Source organism: Macaca nemestrina, chromosome 13 (assembly GCF_043159975.1).
Source record: "Macaca nemestrina isolate mMacNem1 chromosome 13, mMacNem.hap1, whole genome shotgun sequence".
In the NCBI taxonomy this organism is placed as follows: Eukaryota; Metazoa; Chordata; class Mammalia; order Primates; family Cercopithecidae; genus Macaca; species Macaca nemestrina.
Window position 1 is genome coordinate 61,598,786 of NC_092137.1, and position 22,479 is coordinate 61,621,264.

Consider the following 22,479-nt stretch of genomic DNA (forward strand, 5'->3'; position numbering starts at 1 on the left):
AAAAATCAGTATCAGAAGAAAAACTGGAAAGCTCACAGATTTGTAGAAATTAACACATTCAAACAGCCAAAGGATCAAAAAGGGAATCACAAGGGAAATCAGAAAATATTTACAGATAAAATACAACAAAAAATAGAATGCAGAAAGAACAATGTTCAGAAGAAAATTTATACATGAAAACTTATATTTACAAATATAAATGTGAATTAAAAAAAAAAATCTCAATTCAACAACCAAACTTCACAACTTAGGGAAGGAACTACAAGAGAAATAATTAAACCTAAAGCTAGTAGAAGGAAGACAACGATCAGAGATAAATAAAATAAAGAATATGAAAATAGTAGAGAAAGCTGGTCAGAGGCAGTTCATGCCTGTTGTAATACTCTCAATTTGAGAGGCCAAGGAGGGAAGACTGTTTTACACCAGAAGTTCAAGACCAACCTGAGCAACACAGTGAAATCCTTTCTCTACAAAAAGTATTTTAAAATTAGCCAGGAGTGATGGCACAAGCCTGTAGTCCTAGCTCCTTGAGAGGCTAAGGCGGAAGGACTACCTGAGCCCAGGAGGTTAAGATTACAGCACTGCACTCCAGCTTGGGCAACAGAGCAAGAAATTCTCTCTTTAAAAAACAGTAAGAATGGGCCAGGCACAGTGGCTCACATCTGTAATCCCAGTACTTTGGGAGGCCAAGGCAGGTGGATCACATGAGGTTGTGAGTTTGAGACCTGCCTGGCTAAAATGGCGAACTCCTGTGTCTACTAAAAATACAAAAAATTTGGTGGGTGTGGTGGCACATGACTGTAGTCCCAGCTACTGAGGAGGCTGAGACAGGAGAATCACTTGAACCTGGGAGGCGGAGGCTGCAGTGAACCAAGATTACACCACGGCACTCCAGCCTGGGCAAGACAGACAGCTATTCCGTATCAAAAAAGAAAAAAAGTAAGTTAATAGAGAAAACAAATAAAACCAAAGGAGGGTTTGTTAAAGGACTTTATCAACGACAACCCTTTAGTTAGATTATGGGGGAAAAAAAAAACAAAGAACTAAAAGCTGCAACGAAAATGAGGGCATTCATACTAAACTTACAGTTCTAAAAAAATTATGAGATATTATAACTAATTGTACACCAGAAAATTAGACAACCTGTAAGACTCCTTTCATGATAAAAACTCTCAGAAAACTAGAAGGAAAAAAAATCCTCAACATGACAAGGGGTACTTACAAAAACCCACAGGCAATATCATACTCAATGATGAATGACATATTTCCCCCTAAGATCAGAACAAGACAAGGATGCCCATATTTACCACCGCTACTTAACACTGTACTGAACTTCTAGCCAGAGCTATTAGACAAAAGAATGAAAGTCATTCAAATGAGAAAGGAAGATGTAAAACTATCTCTGACTGCCAATGACATAATCATATATATAGAAAATCCTAAAGAATCCACAGAACTACTACTAACCTGAGAAGCAAATTCACAAAGTTGCAAGGAACAAGGTCAAAATGCAAAAATCAGCTATATTTCTATACACTAATGAACAATCTGAAAAGAAAATTAAGAAAGTAACAGAATTTTCAATAGCATCTAAAAGAATACTTAGGAACAAATCTAACCAAAGAAGGTAAAGTTTTGTATACTGAAGACTACAAAACACTGCTAAAATAAATTAAAAACCTAAAGAGAAAGATATTCATGTTAATGGATAGGAAGACTTATATTGTTAAGATATTAATATTGCCTCCAAAGTGATCCACAGAGTCAATGCAATACCTATTCTTTTTTACAAAACTGGAAAAACTGGTCCTCAAATTCATACAGAATTGTAAGGGACTCTAAATAGCCAACAGTCTGAAAAAGATGACTTTGAAACCTGCAAAAAGGAAAAAAAGAAATAACAAAAAGCTACAGTAGTAATTAAACAGTATGGTACTGACGTAAGGACACACATGTAGGCCAATGGAGTAGAATGAAGATCCCAAAAATAAACATTCACATGAAAAAGGTCAACTAACTTTCAACCAAGGTTGCCAAGACCATTTAATGGGGGAAAGGACAGTTTTTTCAACAAATGGTGTTAGGAAAACTGATTATTTACATGTAAAAAGAATAAAGTTTAATCTTTACCTTACACCATATATAACAACTCAAAGCACATCAAATACTTAAACTTAAAAGAAAAATCTTTTAAAAAACCCTTAGAAGAAAAAGGTAAGGATTGTAATCTTCATGACGTTGGATTTTAAAATTATTTCATGGGTATGACACCAAAAATAGTCAACAATAACAACAAAGATACATTAGACTTCATCAAAATTAAAAACTTTTGTGTATCAAAGGACACTAAAAGAATGAAAATAAACCATAGATCACACGGCAAAAAATAAAGAAGCATCTGACAAAATTCAACATCCATTCATAATAAAAACGCTCAAAAGAATAGGCATAGAAGGAACTTACCTCAACATAAGGGAGGCCATATATGAAAAGCCTACAGTTTTGTTTTCGTTTTTTTTTTGTTTTTTTTGGGGCCAGAGTCTCACTCTGTCACACAGCCTAAAGTGCAATGGTGCGATCTTGGCTCACTGCAACCTCTGCCTCCCAGGCTGAAGCAATTCTCCTCCCAAGTAGCCTCCGAAGTAGCTGGGACTACAGGTGCCCACCACCACACCCGGCTAATTTTTGTATTTTTAGTAGACATGTGGTTTCACTATGTTGGCCAGGCTGGTCCCGAACTCCTGACCTCGTGATCCACCTGCCTCGGATTCCCAAAATGCTGGGATAACAGGTGTTAGCCAGCATGCCTACCAGCTTTTCTTTCATATATAAAGCACATAAATAATAGCATAATCAACAGGGAAAAACTGAAAGCTTTTCCTCTAAGATCTGGGACAGGCAAGGACCCCCAGTATCACCACTCCTATTCAATTTAATACTGAAATTCCAAGAGAGGACTTAAGGAATAAAAGGACTCCACAAAGAAAACAGGAAGAAAAATTATCTTTTTACAAATGATCATATATATGTAGAAAAACTTTACGACTCCACAACAATAAAAAACTGTTAGAACTAATAGTGAATACAGTAGGGTTGCTGGATCCAAATTAACATACAAAAACCAGAGGCATTTCTAAGCACAAACAGGCTATCTGAAAAGGCAATTAAGAAAACAGTCCCATTTACCACAGCAACAAAAGCATTTTATAATATTTAGAAATAAACTTAGCCAAATAAGTAAAAGAGTTGTACATTGAAAATTATAAAACACTGAAGAAAATTAAGGAAGACACAGATAAATAAAAAGACATTCCAACATTCAAGCACTGAAAGAAAAATACCATTAAAAGTCCATACTACCCAAAGTGATCTATAGAGTCGACACAATCCCTATTAAAATCTCAATGGCAGTCTTTTGTTTCAAGACAGGGTCTCACTTTGTCAGCCAGGCTGGAGTACAGTGGCACCATCTTGGCTCACTGCAGCCTCAATGTCCTGGGCCCAAGCAATCTTCCACCTCAGCCTCCCGAGTAGCTGGGACTACAGGGACGTACCACCATGTCCAACTGGTTTTTAGTATTTTTAGTAGAGACAGGGTTTCAGCATGCTGCCCAGGCTAGACGTGAACTTCTGAGCTCAAGCTATCCACCCTCCTTGGCCTGCCCAAAGTGCTGGGATGAATAGGCGGTCGCTACCACACCCGGCCTCAAAGGCATCCCTTACAAAAATAGAAAAAAAAATCCTGAAATTCATACAGAACCACAAAAGGCCCCAAATAGCAAAAAACAATCTTGAGTAAGAATACAGCTGGAGGTATCACACTTTTTAATTCCAAAATACACTACATGACTACAGTAATCAAAACAATATGAGCCAGGTGCAGTGGCTCACACATGTAATCTCAACATTCTGGGAGGCTGAGGCAGGAGGATTGCTTGAGGCCAGAAGTTTGAGACCTGCCTGGTCAACAGAGCAAGACCCAGTCTCTACAAAACAACTTACAAAAATTAAAAATTAGCTGGGCATGGTGGCATGCTCTTGTAGTCCTAGCTATTTTGAGAAGCTGAGGCAGGAAGATCACCTCAGTGCAGGAAGTTGAGCCTGTAATGAGCTATGACTGAACCACTGCACTCCAACCTGGACAACAGAGCAAGACCCTGTACATTAAAAATATATATTATATATGGTACTGGCATAAAAATAGACATATGAACCCACAGAACGAATAAAAACCCCAGAAATAAATCCATGCATCTACAATCAACTGATCTTCCAGAAGGATGCCAAGAACATGTGATAGGGAAAGGACAGTCCCTTCAACAAAAGGTGATGGAAAAACCTGATATCCACATACAGAATGAAATTGGATCCTTATCTTATACCACATACAAAAATGAACTCAAAATGAATTAAAAACTTCAAAGTACATTTAAGACCTGAAATTGTAAAACTACTAGAAGGTGACATAGGTAAAAAGCTTCTTGACAATGGTCTAGGAAATAATTTTTTTGACAGGAACTATTAGCATAGGCAACATAAGCCAAAATATACAATTGAGATTTTATCAAAACCAACAAGCTTCTGCACAGCAAAGGAAACAATCAGAGTGAAAAGGCAACCTACAGAATGAAAGAAAATATTTACAAACCATGTATTTGATTAGGGGTTAATATTCAGAATATTTAAGAAACTCATACAACTTAATAGCAAAAAAATAAAAATAAAAATAAAAAATAAAAAAATAACCCTATGTAGCGCAAAGAGAATAGACATTTCTCCAAAAAAAGACATACAAATAGCCAACAGGTATAAAAGCTGCTCAATATTACTAATCATGAGAGAAACGCAAATCAAAAGCATGAGATATTATCTCACACCTACGTTGTAACAGCTATTATCAAAAGGACAAAAGATAATTGTTAGCAAGAACGTGGAGAAATGGGAATCCTTATACACTGTTGGTGGGAATGAAAACTGGTACGGTCATTTTTGAAAGCAATATGGATGTTCCTCAAAAAATTAAACAGAACTATCTTATGTTATGATCCACAATCCCACTTTGGATATATATCCAAAGGAAATGAAATCACTATCTCAGAGATATCTTCACTCTCACATTCACTGCAGCATTATTCCCAAGAGCTAAGATACGGAAAAAAACTAAATTATCTTTCCAAAGATGAAAAAACAAAATGTGGTGTACATATACATACACACACAGGGATATTATTCAGCTTTTAAAGAGGAGGAAATCCTTCCATTTTTGACAACATGACTGACCCTAGAAAACACTATGCTAGGTGAAATAAAGCAGACAGAGAGAAATACTGCACAGTCTCACATGATCAATTTAAAGTAGTCAAAGCAGCAGAGAATACAGAAGGACAGAGAAATAAGTTGACATCGGTAAAAGGGTATAAAATTTAAGTTCTCCAAAATGAGTAAATTCTGGAGATCTCACATACAGCAATGTGACTATAGTTAACAATACTGTATCGCATACATGAAAGAAAATGGTAACTATGTGAGGTAATACATGTGAATTAGCTTCATTGTAGTGATTATTTCAACTATGCACATTAAAACATCAAGTTGTACACCCTGAATACATAATTTTTATATTTATATAGTATTCCAATATTTGCCTATATCTCAATTTAAAAAGAAAAACAGATAAATTATATGCAAATTATATACCTGATTTAAAATACTAATATCCAGAATATTTTTTGTAAAACTCAAAAGAAAACCAAACAAAACCCAATCAAAAATGGGCAAAAGTCATGAACAGACATTTTTCCAAAGCAAATATGCAAATAGCCAACGAGCACAGGAAAGCATGATCAATATGATCAATCATCAGGAAAATGCAAATAAAAAACAATGAGATACAAATTCACACCTACTAGGATATCTGAATTTTTTTTTCAAAAGGGAAGTAACAAGTATTGGCAAGGATGTGGAGAAACCAGAACCCTCTGGTGTCACTGGTGAGAATGTAAAATGGTGCAGCTGCTGTGCAAAACAATTTGGTGGCTTCTCAAAAAGTTAAACACAGAATTACCATGTGATCCAGACATGCTACTCCTAGGTATACGGTTCTGTATGGCTTAAGGATAGGGATACATTCTGAGAAATGCCCTCTTGTGAACATAAAAGTATACTTACACAAAAGATGGTAAAGTCTACTACACACTTAGGCTACATGCTACAGTTTATTGCTCCTGTACAGCATGTTACTGTACTGAATACTGTAGGCAACTGTAACTCAATGGTAAGTTTTTGTGTATGTAAACACAGAAAAAGTAATTTGTTGCACTATACTAGGATAGCTATCACAATGTCACCAGGTGACAGGAATTATAATAAGCTCCATTATAATCTTATGGGACCACAGTTGTATATGTATGTGCTCTGTTGACTGAAACATGCTTATACAATGCATGACTATATATACAAAATAACTGAAAGCAGGAAACTGAACACATATTTGTAAACCCATGTTCACAGCAGCATTGCTCATAATACCCAAAAGGTGGAAACAACCCAAATGTCCACTGAGGGATGAATAAAATGCTGTATATACATATAGTGGAATATTAGTCATAAAAGGAATGAAGTTGTAATGTATGCTATGACATAGACTGACTTTGGAAACATTATGTTAGTAAAGTAAGCCACACAGAGGAAGACAAATATTCTGATTCCACTTATATGAGGTACCTAGAATAAGCAAACTCATGGAGACAGAAGACAACAGAATGTAAAACAGCTGAGCGTGGTGGCTCACACCTATAATCCCTGCACTTTGGGAGACCAAGGCAGGTGAATGGCTTGAGCCCAAACACTGGAGACCAGCCTGAGCAATACAACAAGACCCCATCTCTACATAAAATACAAAAATTAGGTAGGCATGCTTTAGTCCCAGCTACTCTGGAGCCTGAGGCTGGAGGGTCACTTGAGCCCAAGAGTTTTGAGGCTGCAGCAGTGAGCTGTAATTGCGCTGCTGCATCCAGCACGAGTGATACAGCAAGACGCTGTCTCCAAAAAACCAATGTAAAATAGAAGAAACCAGGGGCTGAAAGGAAGGAAATTAAGAGTTGTTGTTTTATAGGTACCAACTTGTTACTGGTGATGAAAATGTTTTTGCATACAGAAAGTGGTGATAGTTACATAACATTATGAATATTTTTAATCCCACTGACTTGTACACTTACAAATGGTGAAAATGGTAAATTTTATGTTATGCATATTTTACCACAATATAAAATAAAAGGAAAATACAAGAAAAAGAACATATATATTAAAAGCCTTCGACCAAGGCCAGGTGCGGTGGCTCATGCCTATTATCCCAGCACTTAGGGAGGTGGAGGCAGGTAGATCACTTGAAGTCAGGAGTTTGAGAACAGTCTGGTTGACATGATGAAACCCTGTCTCTATTAAAAACACAAAAATTAGCTGATGTGGTGGTGCACATCTGTAATCCCAGTTACTCGGGAGGCTGAGGTACAAGTATTGTTTGAGCTCGGGAGGCTCAAAAAAAATTAAAGTTCCCATCAGACACGAAACTTACAAATTTCTGAAAGATTAAAATGACTGGGAATATCTTTTTATTTATTTATTTGTTTGTCTGCTTGAGACACAGTCTCACTTTGTTGCCCAGGCTGGGGTATGATGGCGTGATCTTGGCTCACTGTAACCTCTGCCTCCCGGGTTCAAGCAATTCTCCTGCCTCAGTCTCCTGAGTAGCTGGGATTACAGGCATGCATCTCCATGCCTGGCTAATTTTTGTAGTTTTAGTAGAGATGGGGTTTCATCATGTTGGTCAGGCTGGTCTTGAACTGCTGACCTCATGATCTGCCCATGTTGGCCTCCTAAAGTGCTGGGATTGCAGGCGTGAGCCACCATGCCCAGCATGAGAATACCTTTTTAAAATGTAATAGGTAAAGAAAGTTGTAGCTCAGAGTAAGCTGTAAGAAAGCTATTGAGGAGGTAGGTGAGACAATCTTCCCAATATAACTGAGAAAGATTCTGGGCTCAGAGTAACAGATATGATGGACAGAATGAAGAAACAGAGATGGAGACGGGACTTAAATGAAGTTCTCCATAAAGAATGATTCTGTCAGCCATCCATCAGTCAGAAAAACACGAGCAGCCAACATATAGGTAACCCATCCACCAGAGATCTTCCCTGGGGGAGGAAACTATATAAAGTAATTGCAAGTAAATATAGATACTGGTACTGCTGCACATTCTCTCATTTAGAGTCCTACAACCTGAAATGAAAGCTTGATGAGACAAACGAGAAAAGTACAAGTAGTTACGCCTCCAATACTATTCCCCGAGAAGTTGCCAGACAAGAGTTCCATTTGAGAGACAGCACTATTAGAAAAGTATTTTATGAAACTCCAAAGTATATACAACATATATCTAGTTGTCTTGTAGAAATATGAATGTGGCCAGGTGTGGTGGCTCACACCTACAATCCCTGCACTTTGGGAGCACAAGGTGGGAGAATCGCTTGAGCTCAGGAGTTAGAGACCAGTCTGGGCAACAAGGCGAAGTCTCGTCTCTGCAAAAAACACAAAAATTAGCCAGGCACAGTGGTGTGCATCTGTAGTCCCAGCTACTCAGGAGGCTGAGGTGGGACAGTAATTTCAGCTCAGGAGGCAGAAGCTGCAGCAAGTCAAGACTGCACCACTGTACTCTAGCCTTGGCAACAGAACAAACAGCAAAGGCATATGAAGAGACCCACAACATAAAAAATCCAGTACAGACAAGAGATATGAATATGTAATAGAGGAAGAAATAATCCCTCCTAGTAACAGTTCCTGAAAGGGCAAGAAGGAATAAGATTCAAATTATGAAACTTAATATAGAAACAGCCATTGCAGTGGCCAGACTATAACTCAAGTATAGTTATAACTTCACAAGCTAGCAGTATGCAACAATGTCTTACAAAGCAATAATAAAATAAGTTTAGAAATGCACACACACACACACACACACACACACACACACACACACAAAATTAGCCAGGTGGTGGCTCGTGTCTGTAGTTTCAGCTACTTGAAAAGTTCACTTCAGCCCAGAAGTTCAAGGCTGCAATGAGCTAATTACACCACTGCGCTCCAGCCTAGGTGAGAGCTGGAGACTCCATCTCAAACAAGCACACAATGTTAGACACGGGAAGCCAAAGAAAATACATTGAAAACCTACCGCGGGCCGGGCGCGGTGGCTCAAGCCTGTAATCCCAGCACTTTGGGAGGCCGAGACGGGCGGATCATGAGGTCGGGAGATCAAGACCATCCTGGCTAACATGGTGAAACCCCGTCTCTACTAAAAAAAATACAAAAAAAGTAGCCGGGCAAGGTGGCTGGCGCCTGTAGTCCCAGCTACTCGGGAGGCTGAGGCAGGAGAATGGCCTGAACCCGGGAGGCGGAGCTTGCAGTGAGCTGAGATCCGGCCACTGCACTCCAGCCTGGGCGACAGAGCAAGACTCCGTCTCAAAAAAAAAAATTAAAAAAATTTAAAAAATTAAAAAATAAAAAAATAAAAGAAAACCTACCGCGAAAAAGCTAAGAATTCAGTGAAGGCTCAAGGCAAACAATCATTAGTAATGAAAAATATTTTAATTATATATAACTCTATATCTCCATCACTAAATAAAAGAAATAACAACATAATGGAAAAATTTAAATATAGTTGAAGAAATCAATTTATAATAGCAATAAAAAAACAAATTCCTAAGATTAAGCAGAGCACGAAATAAAAATCTATATACAAATAACTTTGAGACTGTGAATAATGCAAAAGAAAAAAGAAAAGGAGTATCATACTTTGGACAGGAAGACAGAACTTAGGTTCTCAAATTAATCATCATTAACACAATGAAAACATTTTACGTCAATACTAAAATTCACATGAATAAATAAATAAGACAGAAAAGTTATGACAATAATGAGGAGGGACTAGTCGTCTCAGGCATTTTAAAATATTACAAAGATACAAGTAAAAATAAAGAAAAAAAAATAGTATAAACTCAACGAACATGTTCTTAAAGGACCAGAAAGTAAATATTTTAGCATTATGGGTGACAGGGTCTCTGTTATGATTACTAAACTCTGCTATTGTGCTGTGGAAGCCACCATGGACAATACGTAAAAAAACGGGCACATCAGGCCAGGCGCACTGGCTCACGCCTGCAATGCCAGTACTTTGGGAGGCCAAGGCAGAAGGATTATGAGGTTAAGAGATTGAGACCATCCTGGCCAACATGGTGAAACCTCGTCTCTACTAAAAATACAAAAATTAGCTGGGCAGTGGTGTGTGCCTGTAATCCCAGCTACTTGGGAGGCTGAGGCAGGAGAATTCCTTGAACCTGAGAGGCGGACGTTGCGGTGAGCCAAGATCATGCCACAGAACTCCAGCCTGGGCGACACAGCAAGACTCCATCTCAGGGGAAAAAAAAAAAAGAAGAAGAAGAATTGGCATGTCTGTGTAGCAAAAATTTCCAAAAACATAGTTGGCCCACAGACTATAAATTTACCAATCCCTGGTACAGATCATAATTATACATACAAATAGGTCAGTCTAGAAAGTTCAAAAAATGACCCAGTCAAGACAAAATTGGCATCTCAAGTCAGAAAGAAGAGTTGGTAAACAAATAGAATTGGAAAAATTCTACAACAAAAAAGGGAGGAAAGTTGGACACGTACACAACACTTTAAGCCAACATAAATCCCAGCTGGATCAAAGATTAAGATATATAATTGCAATAGAAAATATACAGGAAGAAACTAAAGGAGAATTCTTTTATAATGTTGTCAATGGAGAAGGCATTTCAGACCAAGATACAAAATCCACAGACCATTAATAACTACAACCACAAATATGAAACTGAACAGTAAAAGCCACCTTAAGCAAAGCAAAAGGCATCAAACCAGGATACAGTCATAAGTTGTAATCACAAACAAAAGATCAATTTCAGCGACACATAAAGAGCTCCTACAAATTAAAAAATAAAAAAACAATTGATAAATGGCAAAAAAATATGAACAATTCCAGAAAAAGCAACAAAATGGCTCTTAAACACAAGATTTACAAACTCACTCATAATAAAAGAAACACAAATTTAAAATACCAATGATATCACTTCTCACCCATCAGGTTGGCAAAGATCATGAAATTTAATGTGCTGATGAAATTAAGGGGAAAGTGAAACTGCAATACCAGTATCTACCACAAGCAAACCACACGTATACTTTAACCTAGTAATTCTAATTCTACTTGTAAGTAGGAATTTATCATAGCTACACAAAAGTTTTACACAAGGATGAAATAAACATGTTAGAAGTTACTTATTACAGCATTGTTTGTAACAGAAAAGACTCGGGGGGCCAGGAGTGGTGGCTCATGCCTGTAATCCCAGCACATTGGGAGGCCAAAGCGGGTGGATCATGAGGTCAGGAGCCTGAGACCAGCCTGACCAACATGGTGAAACCCCATGTCCACTAAAAATACAAAAATTAGCTGGGCATGGTGGCACATACCTGTAGTTTCCCAGCTACTCAGGAGGCTGAGGCAGGAGAATCACTTGAACTGGGGAGGCGGAGGTTGCAGTAAGCCAAGATTGCGCCATGGCACTCCAGCCTGGGCGACAAAGCAAGACTCCATCTCAAAAAAAAAAAAAAAAAAAAAAAAAAAAAAGGGCTGGGGAAAAAATACTGCCCATAAATGGGAACTGGTTAAATTAATTATGGTGCATACATTTAATTAAACACTATACAGTCTTCCAAGAAGATGAAAAGCACTTCATATACTGATGAGTAATCTCCAGAACAAAGAAAAAAAAGAAAAAAAAAAAACCAAAGCCAAGTCTGGTTGGTATGCTACATTTGTGAAAAAGAAAGAAAAAGAAAAATGTATATAGTTCACTATTTATACAAAAAAAACTCTGATATACCTGAGAGGATAAGAACTATAATGCCTGAGAGACGGGGCAAAAAGGAAAAACATGTAATATATCTTTTATATTTACTTTCGGAATTTTGAATCATGTGGACATATGCCTATTTTAAAAAATAAAAAAAAAGTATAATAGACAAGCAACATATCAAAATAATTCAAGATAGAAGGGTAGACTGTATAAATGAGAATAACAGGAAAATGTCTCTTTATTAAACCAGGATGGTTTCATGAAGAAGCTCCAACTGACTGACTCTGATTTCCTTCCATTCTACCAGTAACATAGTAAGACACGGACTCGGAAGCCAGATTTCACTCCCAGCTTGTCCATGTCTTGGTCTCCTTAGCTATAAAACAGGGTAACAGAATTCACCTCATAGAGAAGCACTTACAACATATGATAAGCAAAGCACTCAATAAACGTGAGCTGTTAGTATTACCTGTGCTGCAGCCCAAATGCAGTCAATATGTTGAGTACTTAGTCGCCCTTCTGCTGCCAAAAAATTCAAAATCACTTGGCATTGTTTGATAATCTGGAAAAGAAAAACGTAATATCAATTTTTTAAAATATTCTTCTCTATCAACAGAACAGAGAAGTCATGTAATTATCCACAAACCTCAATGTGTAAATTTGGTCCAAATATATGCTCCACCACATTGTTGCTAATAAGCCAGTCTGCAAGTTCTTTTGCAATGGACCTAAAGTAATAAAAAATAGTACATTAAAAAAATATTGTCATCTTTAATCATGTCTAAAAGGTAGACTCAATTAAAAACCTAAATTTGTTCCCATAGGAATTACAAAGAATTAGATACAATCAGTTTTACAGAATACTACAAAGCATAACCAGAATGAAGTATGATACTGAATTTATAAATTCGAATTCCTTGAGTTTATAAACAAGCAACAAATAACTGAAACACTAACGAGTAACACCAGGTACACAGGTGTAACACTGAATTAGTGATGTATTATCCTACTCGAGGTCTTTGCCTTCCCACTTTTTAATTTCCATAGTATGTACTGAAGCACTCAGGAAAGGTTTCCCAGTATGCCCTTTATAATGACATAATATCAGGAAAGCAGATTACCAAAAGGATGAACAACAAAAGAATTACCCCCAAGCCAAACTGTAAGTCTCCTTGCTGATACTATTGAAGATTCTACTAATAGATGAAAAGTAAAGTAACCGACAGTCATGTACTGCATAATAATGATTTGGTCAATGACAGACCAAAGGATGGACCAAATATACAACAGTGGTCCCATAAGTTTAAAACTGACGTGAACAATTCCTATCACCTAATGTCACTGTGGCCACCATGTCATAGAGCAATGCATTACTCACACGTTTGTGGTGATGCTGATGTAAACAAATCTACTGCACTGCCAGTAATACAAAAGTACAGCATGTACATACAGTATATAAAACTTAATAAATGACTGTTGCCAGTTTATGTATTTACTATACGTTTTATCTTTAAAGGATACTCTTTCTAGTTTTTAAAAAAAGAAAGGCATTGTCAGCACGGGAGATGACAGCTCCAAGTGTATTATTAAAAAGTAAAACAAAAAAAAGAAAATAGCTTCTTTTTTTCTTCTTAGGATATAAAGAATAAGGATATAAAGAAAAAACACTTCTGTATAGCCATATAACGTGTTTGTATTTTAAATGTTATTATAAGAGTCAAAACGTTAAAAATTTTTTAAGTTTATAAAATTAAATAAAAAGAGTAAGCTAAGGTTAATTTAATAGTGAAGAAAAAAACTTTTAAATAATTTGTGTAGCCTAAGTGTACAGTGCTTACAAAGTCTACAGTAGTGTAAAGTCACATCCTAGGCCTTCACAGCCGCTCAGCGCTCACTCACCAACTCACCCAGAGCAACTTCCAGTCCTGCAAACTCCATTCCTGGTAAGCGTCCTATACAGGCAATACCCTATTTTATTTTTTTTGCGGATTTTTTACATTATTTTTTCTACAGTTAGATATGTTTAGGTACACAAATACTTACAGAGCATTACAAATGCCCACAGAATTAAGGACAGTAACATGCTGTACAGGCTTGAAGCCTAGGAGCAACAGGTTATACCACCTAGGTTTGTATAACTTTGCACAACGAAATCACCTCATGATGCATTTCTCAGAAAGTATCCCTGTCATTAAGTACCATACGACTACATTATAAAATGGGTGGAAGAAAATAAGCTTCAAAATAAATTGTACAATAAAAGGTCCCCAATTTTTTCAGCTATATTATATACAGATAAACTAGAAGGATTAAGTAATTTACTATCTTATTACATAGCCAACAAAGAATTTACATTCTATAACAGAATTTTATGCTAACAATTTTTATTTATTTAAAAAAAACCACTAGGAATTAGACACACGGGCCTCAAAGGGTAAAACATTAAAAATAAAACTAGGTACATTTTACCTATTTCTGAGTAGCCCTACTGAAGTTATGATCCATAAGATTCAACTCTCTGATTTACATAATAGTTCGAGAAACAAAATTAATTTTTAAAAAAATCCCACTATTAAGTCTATTAAAGAACACTAGAAGACCCAGGCTGGTGCTGTGGTTCACACCTGTAATCCTAGCACTTTGGGAGACTGAGGTCGGGGCGGGGGCGGACTGCTTGAGCCTAGGAGTTCCAGGCCAGGCTGGGTAACATAATAAAAGCCTGTTTCTACAAAAAATAAAATAAAATCAGCCAGGCATGGTGGCTCATGCCTGTGGTCTCAGCTACTAAGGAGTTGAGGTGGGAAGATCATTTGAGCCCAGGTCAGAGCTGTAGTAAGGCATAATTGTGCTGCTACACTCCAGCTTGGGCAACAGAGCAAGACACTGTCTCAAAAATTTAAATGGGAGACCAGGGACTTTCATAATAACGATGCAACTATAAAATTGGACAGTATCATTAACAACCACTATTCGGAGGTCTGAAAACATACATGCAATGGGGGTCAAAGAAAGTGGGAAGAGGTGCCAGAAAAAGTATCTGAATACCTCAAACTTCCCAAAGTTGATGAAACACATTCATCTACACATCCAAGGAAGAAGTAGAACAAACCCCAGGAGGATAAACACAAAGAAATCCACATCTACACATACTGTAGTCAAATGATTCAAAGCAGTGAGAAAAAAACAACTAAGCATATACAAGGGAACCAGAATAAGATTAATAGCTAACTTCTTATCCCAAACAGTAACAGAGCTACATAGGAGCAATGTTTTTTATCTTATTTTATTAGAGTTAAATCAGTATGTCAAGAAATTAAATGCATATTTAACCCATAAAAACACTAAGAAAATTGAGGTATTTTTTAAATCAATGGAATTAAAATGGCACACTAGAATCTACGTATACACTATAAAAATAGACAGTGAAGGAGAAACAGAGAAACAAGATATGAGATACACAGAAAACCAACAGCAAAATGACAGATGTAAAACAAGCTATACAAAATTATTAGGGAATTAAGAACTGTCATCAAGACAGAGATTATACGATTATATATTTTTTTTAAAGATCCAACCATATGCTACCCCTAAGACATACTTTAGGTTCAAAACAAGCAGACTGAAAATAAAAGAATGGAAAAAGATAAATCATGCCAAAAATAAGCTTAAGAAAGGTTCAGGGGTTACACCAATATCAAATAAAATAGACTAAGCCAAAAAAATGTCTGAAAGAGACAAAGAAGGACATTTAAAATGAAAAAAAGGATCAAGTTATCAGGAATACATATGGACCTAACAAAAGAATTCCTGAAATACATGAAGCAAAAACTGATGACAGAATTAAAAGGAGAAACAGACAATTCAGCAATACAGCTAATTCTTGTTACTCGCATTAGTTATATTCTACAGAGTCACTGCAAACACTGAATTACCTAATGCTGAACCCTTGGTCCTACAGGAAATATGTACATAATATAGATATCATACACAGATTTTTAATGTGAAAAACCTCTCATACTGGTTGATTCTATTTTCTCTATTTTATAAAAGAGAAAACAGCGTGGCCGGCTCACACCTGTAATCTCAGCACTTTGGGAGGCCAAGGCAGGTGGACCGCTCGAGGCCAGGAGCTTAAGACCAGCCTGACCAACACGGCGAAACCCTGTCTCTAACCAAAAATACAAAAATTAGCCGGGTGTGGTGGCAGGTGCCTGTAATCCCAGTTACTCAGGAGACTGAGGCAGCACAATAGCTTGAAGTCAGGAGGCAGAGGCTGCAGTGAGCTGAGATCGTGCCGTTGCACTCCAGCCTGGGCAACAAACAGAGCAAGACTCCATCTCAGGAAAAAAAAAAAAAAAAAGAAAGAGAGAAAATGAGGTTCAGAAGCGTTTAAATGCCTTGCCTGAGGCCATCTCCTATGTCTAAACAAGTGCTAGGGTTGGGATTCAAACCCCATCCAAGTGGCGCCAGGACTTCTTATACTCCACCACACTGCCCCTCAGCACCTCCATCTCCATATTCCATATTTGTGAAGAAAGAAAAATATTTTTTCTTCTCTTCCATGGTTTCTATATTTGTGAATTCATCCATTTGCTGCAATTTATTTGTATCTCCAAAATCAGTATTTGTGGCATTTTCATAGGCACTCACAGACATACACATAGCAGTGAAAGATTAGAATTTTCCAACATGCACATTCCTAACTAAAGTCAAACAAGGTGGCACTCTGTCATCTTGCTTCAGAGCTCATACAGAGACGACTAAATCTGCAAACACTCAGGATCAAATGTATTTGGAGACTTCAGTATCCTTTTTTTTTTTTTCTTTTTTTTTTGGACAGACTCTTGCTCTGTTGCCCAGGCCGGAGTACAGTGGTGTGACCTCGGCTCACTGCAACCTCCACCTCTCAGGTTCAAGTGATTCTCCTGCCTCAGCCTCCCAAGTAGCTGGACTACAGGCGCGCACCACCACACCACCAGGCCCAGCTAATTTTTGTATTTTTAGTAGAGACGGGGTTTCGCCATGTTGCCCAGGCTAGTCTTGAACTCCCGACTTCAGGTGATCCACCAGTCTTGGCCTCCCAAAGTGCTGGGATTACAGGCATGAGCCACTGCACTCGATCTCCTACTTTCAATAATAGAGAGAATGAGGCAGAAAATGCAACAAGAATATAGGAGACAGACAACAATGCTACAAACCAATTTGACCTAACAGACATCTATAGAACACCCCATTCGACAACAGCAGAATGTACAGTCTTCTTAAGCACACACCGAACAGTCTGTAGTACAGACCACATTAAGCCATAAAACAAAACCAAGAATCCAATTAAAAACTGGGCAATGTTGTGAACGAAGAAACCTTATGGTAAATAATCACATAAAAAGATGTTCTATGTCAACAATTAGGGAAATGCAAATTAAAACCATGATGAAATGCTACTTTATATCCCCAAATGGCAATAATAAATCTAGATAATAATAACTGCTGGCAAGAATGCGGAGAAACTGGAAACCTCCTACAATGCTAGTGGGCATGTAAAATAATGCAGGTATACTGGAAAACAGTTTGATAGCTCCTATAAAAGTTAAAGGTAAACTAATCATATAAGCAACAATTCTAATCCTAAGTATCTACTACAAAAAATGAAAACATACGATCACAAAAGGACTTTACATAAATGTTTATAATGGCATTATTTATACTAATCAAAAAGTAGAAACACGCTGGGCGCGGTGGCTCACGCCTGTAATTCCAGTACTTTGGGAGGCCAAGCGGGCGGATCATGAGGTCAGGAGATCGAGTTCATCCTGGCTAACACCGTCAAACCCCATCTCTACTAAAACTACGAAAGATTAGCCAGGTGTGGTGGCGGGCACCTGTAGTCCCGGCTACTCGGGAGGCTGAGGCGGAAGAATGGCGTGAACCCGGCAAGTAGAGCTTGCAGTGAGCCGAGATCACGCCACTGCACTCCAGCCTGGGGGTCAGAGCGAGACCCTCTCAAACAAACAAACAAAAAATGTAGCCGGGCGCGGTGGCTCACACCTGTAATCCCAGCACTTTGGGAAGCCAAGGCAGGCGGATCACGAGGTCAGGAGATCGAGACCATCCTGGCTAACACGGTGAAACCCCCGTCTCTACAAAAAATACAAAAACAAATTAGCCGGGCGTGGTGGCGGGCGCCTGTAGTCCCGGCTACTCTGGAGGCTGAGGCGGGAGAATGGCGTGAACCCGGGAGGCGGAGCTTGCAGTGAGACGAGATCGTGCCACTGCACTCCAGCCTGGGGGTCAGAGGGAGACTCCGGTCTCAAAAAAAAAAAAAAAAAAAAATGTAGAAACAAACCAAATATCCATCAACTGGCAATTGATCAAGTGTGGTATATCCATACAGTGTAATACTATTAAGCAATAAAAAGGAATAAAGTACAGAGACAAACTACAATCTCAATGAACCTCAAACAAGAGTATACTAAGTGAAAAGAAGCCAGATGAAAAAGATCACTATCATTTGATTCTTTTTAAATGAAATATCCCAAAATGGGTAAATCTACAGAGATAGAAAGTAGATTAGTGAGGCTGGAAATAATAGGTACTGGCTACAAATGGGCAAAAGACATCTTTTTTAAGTGATGGAAATGTTCTAGAATTGGACTGTGGTGACAGTTGCGCAACTCTAAAACTTTACTATTGTAAAATTCACTGCACTGACTTGTATATATAAAACAAGTGAATTTTATATGTATATGTTAATAAAACTGCTTAAAAACACCCAGTTCACAGCCGCCACAGTATTTACCACATACTTTTTCTCTTTACTCCAGTTTTCTCACACTGTATACACACTCTCCCTTCCCATTTTGAACTCTTTACCACCAGTCCTCGATACTTTTACTCTCCTCTCTATTCTCTTAAACATGTCTTTAGGATGTATATTCCTTGCATTTGTTACTGGAATTCCTTCTTATTCCCCTATTCACTGTTTTCACACAACACCTAGCTTGAATGTGTTATTACTGCAGTGAACATTCCAAATTTTTAATCCTTTTCACAGGGGATGAGAGGAGTATGAGTATCACATTAGCAATTATATAAGGTTCTCTTTAAGCGGTCTTGCAGAGGTAGAAGGGTGAGGAGACATAGAGGATGAAAAGGAAAATCCAGAGCTGTAGGTTTCTTTTGTTTGTTTTGGTTTTTTTCCGAGACAGAATCTTGCTCTGTCACCCAGGTTGAAGTGAAAATGGCACTATGTCGGCTCACTGCAATCTCTGTCTCCGGGTTTAAATGATTCTTGTGCCTCAGCTACCCAAATAGCTGGAATCATAGGCATGCGCCACCACACCTAATTTTTGTTATTTATAGTAGAGATGGAATTTCGCCACGTTGGCCAGGCTGGTCTTGAAACTCCTGGCCTCAAGTGATCTGCCCACCTCAGCCTCCCAAAGTGCTGGGATACAGGTGTGAGCCACTGTGCCTGGCGCAGAGCCGTAGCTTTATAAATACATTGGATATGGTCTACATAATGTCTTGACAGTGTGAAATAACACTTCTAATATGATCCAGAATGTATAAAGCAATGAAAAATTCTGGGCAACACATTTTAAGGGGACTACTGACAAAGAATATTGCCAGAGATGAATGACTCATATAGTGATAAATTCAAAAACCATACCATATAAAGAACAACTGGGAGAATAAGAACTCTTTAGTCTAAAGGGAAAAAAGAGTCAAGAGACAGTCTCTGGTTTCCAAATTCAAGACCTAAGTTCAACTGAGATTAGCACCTTAGAGCAGTAGTAAGATCAAGTTACACTAAAGAATGACTCACACGTATAATTACGAATTTTCTAACAAAGCAATACAACTCTGTTCCAGAAGATATTCTACCCTACTGTTTAGATTTTAAAAACTGATTTCTCTACTAGACGAACAATTAAATGGAATATATATATTTCTCAGAACCCAAGAAGTCTAAGCTATAAAAACTACTTTTTTAACTCCCAATGTGATGTTATTGGAAATGGGGCCTTTGGGAGATAATTAGGTCATGAGGGTGGAACCTTCATGAATGAGATTAGTGGCCTAATAAAAGGGACTCCAGAGACCTCTCTGCTTCTTTCCACCATGCAAAAATAAAAAAAGAAAATGGCAGTCTACAGTCCAGAAGAAGGCCCCACCAGAACTTGATGATGCTGGCAACAACCTGATCTTGGACTTCCAGCCTCCAGAACTATGGGAAATAAATTTCTGTTGTTTATAAGTCATCCAATCTGTGGTACTTTGTTGCAGCAGCCTGGACTAAGACAGTGTACTTTCTGAAAACTATCAGTACCATATTCTTCAAGATTAAATTCTCTAGTATAAACAGTATGCTTTCATACCGTGATAAATAGTACTATATGTTGGTATATGCTTTTAAAAGAGAGAAATGTGGCCAGACGCAGTGGCTCACACCTGTAATCCCAACACTTTGGGAGGCTGAGGCAAGTGAATGGCTTGAGTCTACAAGACCAGACTGAGCACTTTGGGAGGCTGAGGCAAGTGGATGGCTTGAGTCTGCAAGACCAGATTGAGCAACATGGCAAAACTCTGACTCTACAAAAATTAGCCAGCATGCTGGCATGTGCCTGTAGTCCCAGCTACCCAGGAGGCTAAGGTGGGAGGATCGCCTGACCCTGGGAAGTTGAGGCCGTAGTGAGCCATGGTCCCACCACTGTACTCCACCCTGGGCAACAGAGCAAGACCCTGTCTCAAAAAAAAGAGGGAGAGGGAGTTACGTTACAGACAGCATAATGTTCTGAAAGCTTGATGAAGACTGCACAAGTTGTCATGGGGCAAAGAATTTCTAGTAAAAATTTTAAATCTAAAATTAGAATTTACCATATAAACAACTGTACATTAAAATGGTATACTTATATATAAATTAATGCTCCTACTTACGTTTCTGTGTCTGATACTAATGATTCATTATTGCACACATCATTGAAGGTATGGAGTTGATTCTATGATTAAAGAAAAGAAATTAAGGGTTTTTATTTCCAAAATTATTCTTGCATATGTCAGCAAGTACTAAGAAACATGGTAAACTGATTGACATATGTAGATCACGATAACTAGATTAACATTACAAAATCTAAGACATAATCAGAGACATACGCTTCTCAATTAGTAAAACTACTTCTGTTATATTAAAAATACTAAGTAAGGGCCAGGTGCAGGGGCTCACACCTGTAATCCCAGCACTTTAGGAGGCCGAGGCAGGTGGATCACCTGAGGTCAGGAGTTCCGAGACCAGCCTTGCCAACATAGTAAATCTCCATTTCTATTAAAAATACAAAATTAGCTGGGTATGGTGGCACGCGCCTATAATACCAGCTACTCAGGAGGCTGAGGCACAAGAATCACTTGAACCCAGGAGGCAGAGGTTGCACTGAGCCAAGATTGCGCCGCTGCACTCCAGCCTGGGCGACAGAGTAAGAGTCCATCTCAAAAAAAGGGAAAAAAAAAATTAAATTCATTCCGCAAATAGTATTCTTTATTACACTAAGCGCACTAGAGAAAACAAAGCTGAGTAAGTAAAAAAACACAACAATCTAATGCAAGAGAGCAAGTAATGTCATTACAGACAAACTTTCAGGAAAGGCTTCCTAGATAAATCCACTCAAGATTTAATTTATCTGGGACAATGTCAACAAGTATCTTATGAAGCCCGGTACACAAGTAAACGCTAGCTACTTCAGATTTTCAGTGTGACTACACTACCAAAACAAAACAAAAACACAAACAAACAAACAAACAAAACAGTAATGTGGCCGGGTGGGGTGGCTCATGCCTATAATCACAACACTTTGGGAGGACGAGGCGGTTGGATCACCTGAGGTCAGGAATTCCAGACCAGCCTGGCCAACACAGTGAAACCCCATCTCTACTAAAAATACAAAAAATTAGCCAAGCGTTGTGGCTCACACCTGTAGTCCCAGCTACTCAGGAGGCTGAGGCAAGAGAATCACTTAAACCCGAGAGGTGGAGGTTGCAGTGAGCCGAGATCATGCCACTGGAATGGGACTCCATCTCCAAGGAAAGAAAAAAAAAAAAAAAAAACCCAGAAATGTAAAGGAGTAAAGCAAATGGGGACTGTAACAAACCGGAGAAAGCATGTTCATTCTGAAGGATAAAGTTAATTACTTAGTTCTAACAGACTGTCGTTATGCAAGAATACAGACCTAAGGATACCAGGCCTTCTTCCAACCCCCTCACCAAGAGAAGCCAAGAATACAGATTTTTATGTTATTTTGTCCTACTTAAAAACAGTATTTAAGACTATTCAAAACAAACATTTAGTAAAATTTGGCCTACGGCCCAATAATCTATGGTTTCTGCCTGGAAAATTAATTAACTGCTTATAAAGCCCTCCAATTATTCCTCTTTCACAAAACATCTATAAACATAAAAACCTGAATAGTTTAAAAAGACAAAAACAAAATGATGAAAGAGTTGGACCTGGAAATCAAATGGACCCACAGTATAAATCCATATAAATCTAA

General features: G+C 38.1%; 1 protein-coding gene across 5 annotated transcripts in view; it reads right to left on the reverse strand.

Moving 5' to 3' along the window:
• Nucleotides 1-22,479, reverse strand: part of LOC105465104 (ubiquitin specific peptidase 34) — a 286,477-nt gene that overhangs the window by 171,919 nt on the left and 92,079 nt on the right. For all 5 annotated transcript variants that reach the window (XM_024787781.2, XM_071076772.1, XM_071076771.1 and 2 more), the window contains exons 8-10: nucleotides 20,876-20,937; nucleotides 12,585-12,666; nucleotides 12,408-12,500 (exon numbers count right to left, since the gene is read on the reverse strand). In XM_024787781.2, the coding sequence (XP_024643549.2) occupies nucleotides 12,408-12,500; nucleotides 12,585-12,666; nucleotides 20,876-20,937 (237 nt within the window). The remainder of the gene's footprint in view (nucleotides 1-12,407; nucleotides 12,501-12,584; nucleotides 12,667-20,875; nucleotides 20,938-22,479) is intronic.